Below are 14,332 nucleotides of genomic sequence, written 5' to 3' on the forward strand. Positions count from 1 at the left end.
TCTGTTGATTCTGCAGCTTTTGTTTTCTTTTAAACAGAAGGAAATATAAAAGAAGATATTGTTGAAGAAATGCATTTTTTAAATGTTGATTTCTCTCATCTCTCCTCACTTCCTTTTTGCTATAGATATGGGCTGCATATTTTTGTGAGTATGGCATCCCTTGTGTGTCAGTAACAAAAAAATTTAGTTAGTTCCAAGTGTTCATGAAATCTACGTTATGCACGCATCTACCTTAGATATAAAATTGGTTTGTTCAATATGTTATTTATTCCAATAAAAGTGATTTTTGCAGGAAAACTTATGTTATTTTAAATTTAAAATTGCATTAGTGAAAGCACTATGTGATGATAAACAGACGGAATGTTTTCATAATTTACTGTCTATTGTTCCTTTGTAATTATTTTATAAAAAAATTCCATAGTCATTCTTCATATTCTACAATTTTGTCTTCATGTTCACAAATATGAAAGCATACATATTAGGCAACACCTCCAGTAGTCCCATGCACATGACAATTTCAAGTTTTCTTCAGGGAACTTCACTTTAATAGATGCTGCAAAATCTGACAAACATGAAACAAAACTTCCAGAGAGGTATGGAAGAACAGGAAAGCATACAAAGCAGCAGCTTAAAAAAAAAAAAAAATCAGATGTTTTCCTGAGAAATGCTTGACTAATCCCTACATAGTCAACTCAGCCTAAACTTGCTCTCTCTGTTATCTCACTGTACAGCTTTGCTTCCCCAAAATTCTGCCCATCGGTCACACTAACTGTAATCACCTCAACAATTTCAGATTAGTTGAATTGTCAAGCTCTGGAAAACCTGTGGTTTGGGTTTTGTTGGGGCTTTTTTTTGTTTTTAAATAAAAAATCGCATACTATGCATCCTGGTTTCTGTGACATTACCTTATGGGCTTTTAATAATACAGAGCCTTGTGACAAACTTGGAGTCAAGCAAAATTGTATTAATACTGAGAGATGCAAGTCTCACCTGTAGCTTTCACCTACTGTGACAATCTCCACTTCACTATCTGTTGAGGTAACATTTATTTCTTCATTAGCAGTAACCTGTGGAGTGGAGGATGCTTCAATCACCACAACATCTTCATCAATACTTCCTGAATAGGAAAAAGGAAGAAGAAAGTTTGTATACTTCATCTATCTCAGAAGCTGTCAAAAGAGACTATTTTTTTCCTCGACTTAAAATAAATGCAGGTAGAGAATTTCATGGTGTATGTCAAAACTGTAGGTGCAACTGTCAAACACATGACCTAATTATTAAAGGTAACAATTCTGCTGTAAATACTGAAGTTAAAAAAGGAAAGAGACAGAAGATGGGGGGTTGGGAAGATATGCAAGCTTACATTCTACTGTGTGTTAGAAGCAATTACCATGAATTTTATTAGCTGTAACACCAACAAAATTCAGTCATTTAATATAAAAACAAAATAAACTTTCAAACTAGCAAAGTAGTGGTGGTTTGTTATCATTAATAGCTTTATTTTTTTAATGTTTTTGTAGGTATTAAAGTCTCAAGGCTTAACAGTGGCAACAGAAGAAAAACGATCCACTAACTGTTAGTTATTTCTATAACAAAATGAAGATCACAAATCCATTAGTGTTTATAAACGTCTTTACATCTACACTTTCAGTAGCATTCACAATTGTATATTAGACAGAGGAAGTTAAAATGAAATTATCAATAGTAAAAACAAAAACCAACATCCCAAAAAATCAATTTAGAGACAAGTTTTGATAGGAAACAATTTCCATTTCAGGAAGAATGATTAAAGTTCCAGCCCAATACCAAGACACATGGAAACATTTCTCTACAGCTGCAATACTGACAGTGACAATACTTAAACTGAGCTATGGATTATTCAGTACACTAAAAACACTGAGCACAAAAGAACTTACTAAATAAACAAGCTAGATAACTTAGAAATAGCAAACTACCATTTTGAGATTTGCAAATTTCTTCAAGACAAGTGCTTGAAGAATTTGGTCTCATTCAAGTCAATACTTACATCCTGTATGACCGATCGTTCTCAGCTGCTCTACCCAAAGACAAAATGGGGCAGATTATTTTTTTCTCCCCCAAGTGTCAACATTTTTATATTTTGAAAAAACAAGTTGCATTACTTAGTTTCCAATGGCCTTTATTTGTTTCCTGTCATACTTATCCCAGAAAGACTGGTGCTTGAAGATGGAAAGAGCGATGCTTCCAAATACTGCTATTCACCAAATTTTCACAACTGGAAGTAATACATGACAAAAGTGATTCTCAGAACTTGCATGAAAATTTTTGGAAAAACTGAAAATGTTACAGTGTCTAAAACACAAATTCACATGCTAAAATTGAAAATATAGAGAGGCCAATTACTCAAAGTGAAAGAAAGGCAGTTAAAGTCATCATTACATTAAAAAGAATGTAAACGTCATGCTTTTGACATCTTGCAAATCATGGGCAAATAAGCAACAGCTTCCTTACACAAAACTGTCTTAGCTGCTGCTCAGACAAAACCAGCTAGCCAAGCAGCTGGTGAAAGGCCAGTTAGAAAAAAAAAAAAAAGTAGTATTTTTCCCCTATGTCTGTGCTTCTAAACATGCGCTTCTCTGAATTACAGTAACTTCGAGAGCACTCCTAGGAGTCCACATGTCCTGAGGCTAAATATTTACTGAAATTTATGACAGGCGCAAAAGCAGGAAGATTTAGGCTTAAGTATGATCTCACTACTTCTGAAAATAAACAGCAGCTCCTTGAGGACAAAATCATATGCCATGTAACTCCAGTGTGCACCTCTACCTAAATTCTGACACAACTTTATCTCATGAAAGCCAAAGAGAATTCTCAACTGAATATCTACACAATTCAGATACTCATCTTTGTCACGGTTTGAGAGTTCATTTTCCTTAATCCTTTTTTAAGCAAATCTTTAGTTCAAGATGTGATTTTACAGACTACACATAAGTCAGACTGTAGAAACCAGAGGACTGTTACTGCATGAACAGGTTTTATGAATTCCAAAATAATAAAGAATAATCTTTAGGAAAATAGTCAAAATTGCTATAAGTAGGATATAGTGTAGATATAGTTCAGCCATATGCTATTTCCTACTGCTCGTGCTTTCTAATAGCATCCTCCCAAGTCAAAAAAAAAAACCTGATTGGGTTTTCATCCCATGAAGTGCTTTCCTGTACAAGGAGCAAATAATACACACTTTCTTCAAAATGAAGCAGAAAAACAATTCCTCTAAATTACATAAATATTCGTTAGGCATTGAGTAAGATTATATTGCTAGGGAAAAAAAACAAAACTATGAATGTAAGTTATGATCATACACAACTTTGTACCCTCTTTTAAATAAAAGGAGCTTTCAAGTGAGTTCTATTAGAAACACACCAAGGGGAAAAGTACACGTATGTGAACTCTGCAGTAGTTTAGAGAACAGTATCTACAAATTAGGCAATCAGCCAATGCGAACTGGTTTTATTGTTCAGATAAACGTTAATGAAAAGTCAGCTGAATAGCAAAACTTCGGTAACATAGGCAACACCGAAGTAACATAATCCTCATCAAGTAGCTCTTCCATAGTCAGACACTAGCCTTAGAGTCGGTAGTACTCAGTGGTATGAAAATCCAATCTTTCGTTGTCAACAGGATTTACTCTTTCTTCTTTGCCTCTTCTCATACATTACAAGGAAGAGAATAGAGTTTTTGAACCATCAAAACCAAAACCACACCAGTTTATTCTGATTTAGACAAGATCCTACAAAGCAGACCAAAGTGTAGTGTTAAAACAAAGAGAAGTCTCTGAAATAGTCTGTCAAAATGAGGTCTCGGAAGACAGCCTCCTTGACAGGCTGACAGGAATGCAGTGCCTGCAGCACATGAGCAGCAACATGGCTATCAAGGAGAGCTCCCTGAAACTTCAGCAAGCCCATATATATGGGATAAATCCCTAGCATTAGAGTATTTCATTTACAAGACAATTAAGAATTAAAACTGTACCAATACTAAAGAACTAGTGAAATTTAAGATGTCTTTTTGAATGTTCTGTAGTATCAAAACTGGAAAAAAAAAAGTTCTCTACCAAATGCGCTTAAAATTCAAGTCTGCTGTTTTGAACTGCTCTAAGCCTAATCCTAGCAAAGCCATGATGTTTTGCAGTTCCATATAACGTAACTTTGCAGGTTAAGTTAGTGTCTGAAAGTGAACTTTACTGGTATGTCAGTCAGAAGAGTTCAAGATGGTTGACCTGAATTTTAAGAGTGCACAACCCTGAAAAGCAGAAGGAAACTTTCTTTAGTGAGATGACTGACATGAGAAATAAAAATAAAAAAAAAAAGTATTTTCAGAGGTTTTGCTATTATTGTTTCTAAAAATATTTGCTCAAGAGAATTTTGAGGCACTCACATGCCTCAAATATTTACAACATATGTAAAACTCTTAGGAACCATCTGGTGAATCCAAGGCCACATGTTAGCAGTAAACAGCTGAACGTATCTTTAAGGTGTCTACATCTTTAGATCTATGTGGGAATATACTTGGTATATATACACATCTGTAAAGTAAATTTCTTAAGAAGGGCATAAACCCAACAACATTTCAGTAAATCTCAGTTCTAATGTACTGCACAATTTACAAAACGTGCCAACAGCCAAGAAAAAACCCACAACAAAATAAACAAAAAATCCAAATCCAGAAATACACCACACGACAAACTACTTGCACATCTTTCACAGTATTACTTTTTACCCTACGGTCCACTACACAGGATATTTTTATATAGTTCACCATGACAAGGTATAATTCATTTATTTGCTTTTTTGCATGGACCAGTCACTGTCCAGTCATCTTCTGTCTGGAATTAACTTCAAGCAAATTTGATCTTAAAGTATAAATATGAATACTTTACTCATCAATGTATCATCTAAATGATTGACGCTGTAAAAGAACAGCTAAATCTGTGTAATGAGAGTGTTGCTATACTAATTCTATACTCCTTGAAAGTAATCTCCCTTCAAGAAGAGTCACTGGACTGTTGGCAGCAAAATAGTTATGCAGATCTATGAGAGGTATTTTGTACTACTTTCAGCATAATACCTATGGCTATAAAACAAACAGAAAATTATGCTCCTGCAGGCATACACTACTTCTCTCTGCCATCTCCATAACAAAACGCAGCAAGTAAATTATACTCTAGTTATTTGTGACTAAATTAGCCTTTGGGCTACCGCTGAAAGACTCATTCTACATCTTATGAGCTGGTTAAAAACAAAACTTCTACTGAAAATTACAGCAAGATTTTTCTTCCCCCACATCCACAAATAATATTTGATAGTGCATACGAGCCACCAAATTTTAGTTTTCAAGTTTTGCATATCCCAACAATTCAGACCCATCAACAGCAGTTAGTAATTACGTTTTGTACATGACTAATAATCAGTAATAGTCAGCAACTTCTTTACAGAAGCTTCTCCCTTCTCTTTTGAGAGTCTGTTTTACGATAGAAACCTAGTGCTCAGCCAGCTTAGGGGAAGGGATAAACTACACTGGCTTGAATTCAAATTTGAACATGCTCAAAAATAATAATCATCCCTTAAAAACCAAAACACTCCCTTCTCCAGGCCCTACATCACAAAGACAGTAAATCTGTCAGATTAAAGTACTTTATTAAGCAGAAAATAACTTTTAATATAATACCATGTAGTCCAATATTTAGATGAGTAAACGAGGATATCTTTTCCCCAGCAAGTTGTAAGATTATTTCAGAACCATAACTGCTACGTGCTGTTGATAGACCACATGTAGTTCTGGGAAGCAAGTTTTAGAAACAAATACTTTAATAATCCAGAAGTTACAAGCAAGAGACTAAGCTTTGCACAGTATATTGTGTATAATATATACAATTATATGCTGTGTATTATATATATAATTATACTATTACTTAACTCTGAAAGATGATGATTGATTAATCTCTGAGTTATGCCATCATCAACACAAGCACCCCACCAAGGATATAAATAACACTGGTATAATATCCAAATTTATGTTTGGCTGACTGTTGTCCTTCCTGGAAGGTATTTTACATCTATTTTGCAATTAACATAGGGTTTAACTAGTTTAAATATTACATGTAAGATAGTGAAGGAGTCTTACAATGCACAATTTCAAATGAGACAGTATGACCTAGCCATAAGAGAAAACAGAAAAGATTTAAAATAAGCAGTCAAGTTCCACTGAGAGAGATGACTGACTTTGAGTTCCAAGCTTTCACTGGATCAGACCAAGGGCCTGCTGAGCCCACAGTCTCTCTGCCAGCTGCAGCCATCAAAACTAAGCGGTCAGAGTAGAAAATCCAGGCTACAATCTTTAACTGAAACCTCTCACATCACCCAGCATCCACAACAATATTACAGATGTCAGAAAGCACTTTCTTGTCTATTCATTGCTCACAGACAGCTGTCACTAAGTGCATCTAATCCCTTTTTGAACTTTGCTGGTACTATGTGGGGTGACTTCAAGATAATTACCTGGACAGTAATTCAGCTTGAAATGGATAAAATAATAATATCCTACTAGTGTTAATGAGTACTCCCTTCTTCAACTTTCAAACTTCTTGAACTACACATGACTGGTACCCCCTGCTCCCGACCCCTAGTAATACAGCTAGCACAACTAATGCCATTTTATGAGGCAAGCAGCCATCCTCTGTGATTGAGTGGGTCACATTCATTCCCTTTCCCCTCATTCTCAGGCTCTGAAGGTCCTGTGAAACAAGTAGACAAACCAAACAGATTTCGTCTTCCCCTCCCTATCAGTCTCGAGATTCCTGGGCGCCAGGACAATTACTCCCTTCGTTGCCAGCCTTGAAGGTGCCAGGCACCCAGCCAACCAGGTGTTGTTGATGACCCCCATCACAGAACAGGGAAGCATAACAACACACAGAGCACTGTCTATAAAATCAAGCAGTTACAAGTCCTAAGTGGGAACTTGGACCAGAACTGCTACTGGACAGTGAGAACCATGACAGTGGCCAGGGACACCCCCACCATTGTCTGCTTCCTCTGAGGACTGACTTGTATTCTTTTATATGATTTTTGAGTCTAGATTATGATTGTTATATTGATACAGCAAACCACATATTAAGATTTAATCTGATCTGCAGAGGGTCCAGGTGATTAGAAATTATAAGTTGTATTATAAATTCTGTATCACACTACTTATAGATTGTATTATATTGATTCTGCTTGTGGAAATCCTGTGCCATTCTAATCAGAAATTCTGTGCTATACTAATCATCCTGCTAGGAAAATAAAGCTTTAACTGTAACTGTGATTTAGTGCCATCATCATTCTGCCAAGGATCCCTAAAAAAACCTGCCTGTACCCTTAGTGTCAGGTGACACTAGGTTAGAAGACTACACATTTTCTGTACCCGAGACTTATCTGGAATATACTTTCCAATAGTTGTGCATGATGGGAGAAATTTTCAAAACCAGACAAATTTCTTCAGGGACTGCACGCTGGTGGAAAAGACAGTCAACAACCAGAATTTAGGGGATCCTGTCCAGCTGTGAGCCATGCTAATATGGGCTAATCCAAAACTCTACCGACTGTTCTTAACCAAGCACATAAATCTTAGTCCCATCAGCAATGCTACAGCAAGCCATTCTAGAAGTAGCACCTTTTCAGCACAGAAAGCTGCAGCAGCTGCAGGGAAGTGAAGTGAATTCCATGCTAACTTTTATTACTGTAGCTATTTAAAGCTCCAATTCAGAGCAGATAGATATAGCAACAATGGTTAACGTCTGCTGCTCACAAAGCCAGGTGCTTCTTTCCTCAATGCTTCCCAGTTCTTCCTCAACCCCCCTCTAGCAGGGGGCACAGTAGCAAGTGTACGCATTCACTTCCTTGTCCACTAACACTATTGAGCTAAAAGCTCTGAATTACAAGCTGCATCAGTTACGGTGAGAAAAGGAGTGCATGCTGCAGTTTTAGGAAGGATTAAGTAACCGAAAAATAATCAACTCTAACAACAGGCTCATTTCCACTTACTACATATTTATCTTGAACATGTTAAAATAATCTGAACATGAAATGGTATATGTTTAAAGGCCTCTGGCTTTTAAAATATTGCATGTCTATATTCCACATTTTTGGAAGACAGACAACAAATACGTTACAGGAATCAAGAGGATGGTAGTGAATAAACTCAGTCTTATCGTTCTAAGCAGCTCTGAACAAAAACTGGGGCAGCTTCTCATCAGCACTACATTCTATGGAAAGAGGCAAGGCCTGTCTAGCACTAGCTGCTCCAAAACATAAAGTAACATGGCAGACCCTGAAGGAATTTTACATGCTATTAGGTGATCAATTTATGACAATGCAAAATTCTACCCAGCTTTTTTTTTTTATAACAGCAGTTTCCCATTTCCCGAGGTTCAGCTTTACTGCCAAATCAGAATACGTGAGGCTAAAAACTTGCTCCAATTTTAGCTTTTGCTAGATTTCCCTCCACAGATTTGTCATCTCCAAATGGTACCCCCAGCCCTTTAAATCTAAGCTGAAAACCAAATACCTGTACAAGCATATCAGAAAATTTGCATTACAACATTACAGAGATCCAATTACAGAAAGAGCTGAAATTTTGCCACCTTTGACAAGGAAAGTCAAAAGAGGATTATCTCTCTAGGTATGCATACAGGTACTCCAAAGGTTAGAGAAAAGTTTGAGCTAAATAAAACAAAGAATCAAAATTTACGTTTCACAGCAAAAATGTTGCTGCTTGCAGTCATTTTAACTGTAAGACCAGTATTACAATTAAAACCAACTGATCAACATTCAGATTAGAATATATACCCCTGAAAGCACTTGTATCTTCAACTATAACTGTATTGTTAAACTACACATAGTTGTTTTTATATTGTCCTTATGCCCCCAACTCTCCTCCATCTCCTGAATGAGCTTCATCTGGTCATCTCAGATTTAATGAGGACAACTGCCTTTTATGGCAAACAGTTGGTAAAATAATATAATCTATTCCCAGGTGGCAGGATTTTGTAATTGTTAAATACTCTCCCATTCCCAAAGCACAAAGTTCCACCAGAAGAATAGCTGAAACCCTGATAGAAAAGAAAAAGGAGGAAAAACTCTATATAGTGTTGTCTGGGGGTTTTTTGGTAACAGTTTTGTAAAAGGTTTTGTTAAAAAAAAAAAACCAAAAAAAAACAAAAAACAAAACAAACAAACAAACACAAAGCCCACACACACCTCCATTCATATAATTTTCCAAAAATAGCCAAGTTAGTTCTATTAACTACAAGAACTAGCCTACCAAATAGTTACTTGGGTAAAAAGATCTGTTACTTTAATTTCTCACAATAGTAAGAAATGAACATTTTCCAGAACAGTAATTAAATTTACCGGTTCTTTAAATGCACTGTATCTTTAGATAAACATCAACATTCAAAGAAAAAAATATTTTGTGATATATCCTTAATAAAAATTGCTATTAAGAAGGCTACAAGACTAATCACATCACTTTGATGGCTGCTTATTAAAAACTCAGTTATTACCTTTTTAAATTTTATTTTCTTTTCTGATCATTATTATTCTCCTTTAAGTCTATCCTCTAGGACTTTTACATATATGCTGCAGGCCTCATTCTTAGCATAAGTTCTTTGTCCTTCCATATATTCTTTAATTTCAGCAGATACGTATGTAACCTTCACGTGCCAATCTAAAGCAAAAGAATTCTTCCCTAATGTTAACAGACTAGTAGCATCACTAGCAATACAACCCTTTCCTCATATAGAAACACCATCATGCTTGCTCACTATACAGAGAAGTTGTATAGCTATTTTTCCAGCTGGCCCCAGCTCTATCCCAATTAACTCAATAATTAGAAATGCCTTATGTAACAGCAACAGAAAGCGTTAATCACACTTTTACCTTACTAAAAATAGGACACTTTTATACAGGAAGTCTGCTCAACTTCCCATTTTATCTGCAATGTAAATAAAATGTTCAAAACCTTCACATCAATACATATTTCCACTGGAAAAAACCAACATACTCTAAGCCAGAATTACTTCTCAGCTCACTGTGTTATTTCTGAAGTAAAGCCACCATAATACATATTCTTTGAAGCATACCTTATTTCAGTTACAACTGATGTCAGCATTTTAATTTAAAATTAACTGAGGCAGAGCTAATTGATTTTTCATTCATAACATGAGAATAAACATAATTTCATAAATGAATTAAGTGTGCTCTTCCAGAGTATAAAAGTTAAGCCACTGGACAATGCACTTCCTGTTCCACATAACTAGATGAAACAAATTTCAAGTTTCGGTCTTCCTACAGTCAAAATAACATCACACTAAATTATCAGAAGTTACCTGAACAACTTCAATATTCACTGATCATTACATCAATTTTTAAAGAGGTCTCTCTCCAAAAAGATTCTTTTTAAATGCCTATGGAAAGCCTCACTATGGAAATACTTGTTCTACACTTCAAAGGAAATAAAAACCCAGAAGTGGTATTAATTGAATTTGTGTTAAAAAAGGGCAGTAGGTTTTAACAGTTCAAGTAGACTAAAAAAAAAATTAATTGAAAATTCTCTCTTTAAATACATTTATCATGGTTAGAAACAGATAGTCGCCTAAGAAGCCATAACCTACATTTTCTCATCCATATACCAGTTTCCCTATTGCATGGTGCTCTGGCTGGAAAGAGAGCTGTTAAAGGTCCTACATAATTTTACAGTTATATGAAACTCCATCCTCTCTGAAAACAAGAAGAAACTATTAACTTGGAAACAGAAGTATTAACATAGTACTTTCCCAAGTTGTTTTTTAATATGAATGTATGTATATCCCCATACACTAAATATTTACAAATCATACCCTTCAATATGCATGTCGAATGTAACCTCTTTAGGCTTAAAAAATTACTTTTTTGTCCCCACAAATATGCATGAAGATAATTAAGGCTGTGCAATAATTCTTCTGTTTCAGAGTTATTTATGCAGCCCTAGCACTGCATAAGACTTTTGCATTACAAATTTTACTTCTTGTATTTAAATAGTACATTAAAGAACACCACACAAATTATTTCCTGCTACAATGGATAACAAGCAATAATCTAGTCTTTAGTACTCTGGTTCTGTTCAAGCTTAAATCCTGCCCTAACATGAACACCTTTTTTTTAAAAAACAAACAAACAAACCCTGTCCTTTATTTTCAGTTATTTTTTCTTAGAGGAATGACCAGCAGTCTGAGATACGGTTTCACTTTCTAAAATACTTTTGCTGCTATGCAAAAAACCATGGTTCCACAGATTGCCACTATGCTGTGTTCTATGTATTACTTCCCCATGCCCTCCAAAAAGCTGAAACGATAAACAGAAGGCACAACTACAACATTGTGAACATCACTGGTTCCAGTCTTTGGACTACCTTTCACTTGGCAAATTTAGGATGAAAGAAAGTTCACGATAATTGGTAGATAGCAAAAAAAACCCACCAACCCCAAAACCTGCAACAAAACACTCACGCCCAACCAAAAAACCCAAAAAGACCCCCCCCAAAAACCCCCACTCCAAATATTCAAGTATGCACTCAAATCCTGTGTCAAGACATACTAGAGAAACATCTATGTAAACCAACTGCAAGAGTACTGCATTGAGTTTATCTAGGTAAAACATTTGGTATATATATACACAACACTTTGCTTCTACAATTTCAGGCCTTAAAATTTTCTCTTCTTTGAATACTAAACCTACCTTCAACCGAATCATATTTCAGGCTCTTATCACAATGAAGAAACTTTTATTCTCATCTTCCTCCCCCACTTTTTTTTTTTAAATTGTCAAGCAGAGTTAATTGTGTATTAGCAGATATTTCTACATTCTGAAAACAGAACCCAATCAGTTAACAATGCTATAATAGCTAAATTTTTTAATACAATTCAACAGCTTAAAGAAAAAAAAAAAGGAGCAATTCCACAGTGTGTGACTAATCAGATTCAGCAACCTTCCAGTATGTTGTTTAAAAACCATTAACTTTATCTTTTACATTAAAGTTAAAAATTCTAGATTTGTTGTAATTCTACTGGAAGCTCTGAATGTATTTTACCATCAAGAATTTATGGTGTAATGTTCACATTACCTGTAGTAATTCTATTTGTAGTATAACTTCTATAAAAACACAAAACCAACTGCTCCAAAGCACTTATTTAAAAAGTGTATGAATGAACTTTCATCATGTACAATAAGTACCACCTCAGGAATTTAGTTTTACCTGAAGGAACAGCTGTACTGTTCTGGTGGTTTTCACCAGGTGACACAAATAAGTCTTCCTCCCCTTCAGTAGATGAACTGGAAGAAGATTCACTACTGAGATCATTCTCACTGGAACTGCTAGAGCTGGGCAGTAAAGCATACTTTCTTCGAGCTAACACTTCCCGCTTTTTCCTCTGCATTAAAATTCGTTCTTTTTGGTTCTGCGTCCGCTGTGATGAACTTGTTTTCACAAATCTCTTCCTATACGGAAGTCTCCTTAAAGAGCTGCTGTGAAAACAGGGCCTTTTCATTAATAATCCAGGTACAGAGTCTGCCTCAGTCCGAGGCCACTTTTGTGACCTTGCACTATGAGTTCTACCTGTAGTATTCAAGACTGCCTGAGGGTGTCTTACAGGAGCATCTTTTTCTTCATCAGATGTTACTGTGTCAGAGTCTCCAAAATGTAGGCTAGATGAAGGCGAAGAGATACAGTCACTAAAAGAAGAATCATTGTCTTCACTCTGCGTTTCTAGATGCTGTCTTAATCCTAAGATTCCTTGGTTTTCTTTATCAGGACAATTTTGAGTATATGAAGGACCAGCCTGCTGGCTCTTGCGTTTTTTTCGCACCACAATGCTTTTGTCTTGGTCTGTACGGCTGCCATTCATGTCCTTTTGCTTTTGAGAATCACCACATAAATGAGAGAACTCATTCCCTACTTTACTGGCAATCATCTCAACTTCTGCAGTGAAGCTTTTGGCTGCTCCAATAGGCTCAGGGTTCAAGAGGATCCCCTTCAGACTCTCCTGTCTCTTTGGTGCATCAGAAGGAACTTCACTCTTCATATCCGCTTTTAGAGTATAAACTATATTACATTCAGGAGTCCATTTAGACATGGAAAGTTTTAAGAAAGGCCTAGAAATAAAAATAGATATGCATCAAGAAAAAGAAGCATTAGATTTTTTTGAGAGCAAAACTAAGACAAACGCCATTTACTGCTAAGACTAACCCCCCCAGTGAGAAAAGCAAAACAGCAGTAACTGAAATACAACTGTTTCATAATATAAACAATACTTCTTGACAATGTAATTTTCAATTAAGACAGAACTCTTACAACTTGCATTGAAGGGAAGTTCTTATAGTCAGTGAAAACCTTATCACTTTCACAGGGCAAATATTGATGTACGTTGCCTGCAAAATGTATGGACAATGTTTTCCTGATGCTTAAACATGAAAGTTTTACAGACTGTGGCTTATAGAAGTTACCCAAGTTTCAGCTAAACTGATCCAACAGCCATCAACTAAACTGCATGCTTAAATAAGGCCTACGTCTTCCCCTATAGCTGTATATATGGATAGTAAATACCTTGAACACGACACATGGCACAGTATGGTGACAACTGAGCTACAAAAATCACTTAGAATTCATGGTTCTTTTCTGACATGCAAAGGAATAAAACAAGAGAGATTTTGAACCTTATTATTTTGGGGTAAAGTAATAGAAATCCTTTCTTTAAAAAAAAAAAATCACACATTAATAGTATAGTGTACAAAGCTATTTTCTGTCCACGTACTTTTGACTCTATCCTGTGACAGAAATTGAGCAAATCTTATCACATGTTCCCTTAATAGCTGGTACCAGGGAGTTTCACTTCATTGTCAAAGTATTAGGCTGTCAATGTACAACAATGCAACATAAGCCTCAAAGACAATTTCAGAGAAAGCCTTTTGTACTAGAAGACTACTGAGACACAACGGCAACAGTAACCTCAGTAATACATTCACCTTCAGCCTGCTTCATCTGGCATCTCTGACTTCTGTTTAAATTCCCACAAGGAAGTGACAACGGGAATTTGGTTCCCACTGTGATAACCACTGAAATACTCTTTACTGTAACTAATATCACTTTTTTGAGCCTCAGATGACATTCAGGACTTGTACTACTGAAGCAGTTAAGTGCTCCCTCTTTTCTCCCTTCCTCACCACCTGTTTGAAGGAACATCTCCTATGCTCTTCTAGAAGAAATATTTATGCACTGAACC

The 14,332-nt window shown here is 35.8% G+C and overlaps 1 protein-coding gene across 19 annotated transcripts in view; it reads right to left on the minus strand.

Moving 5' to 3' along the window:
- RNF111 (ring finger protein 111) overlaps nt 1–14,332 on the minus strand; it is a 62,235-nt gene that overhangs the window by 28,251 nt on the left and 19,652 nt on the right. For 18 of the 19 annotated variants that reach the window (XR_008578639.1, XM_054837098.1, XM_054837094.1 and 15 more), the window contains 2 exons: nt 12,310–13,205; nt 991–1,117 (listed from right to left, as the gene is read on the minus strand). Coding sequence is in view for 18 of the 19 variants with exons in the window: in XM_054837098.1 (XP_054693073.1) it covers nt 991–1,117; nt 12,310–13,205 (1,023 nt within the window). In the remaining variant the exon portion in view is untranslated. Of the gene's footprint in view, nt 1–990; nt 1,118–12,309; nt 13,206–13,656; nt 13,729–14,332 lie in introns of those variants that run through there. The other variant, XM_054837087.1, reaches the window with a different exon arrangement.

The sequence above is a fragment of the Grus americana genome, chromosome 10 (genome assembly GCF_028858705.1).
Source record: "Grus americana isolate bGruAme1 chromosome 10, bGruAme1.mat, whole genome shotgun sequence".
NCBI classification, from domain to species: Eukaryota; Metazoa; Chordata; class Aves; order Gruiformes; family Gruidae; genus Grus; species Grus americana.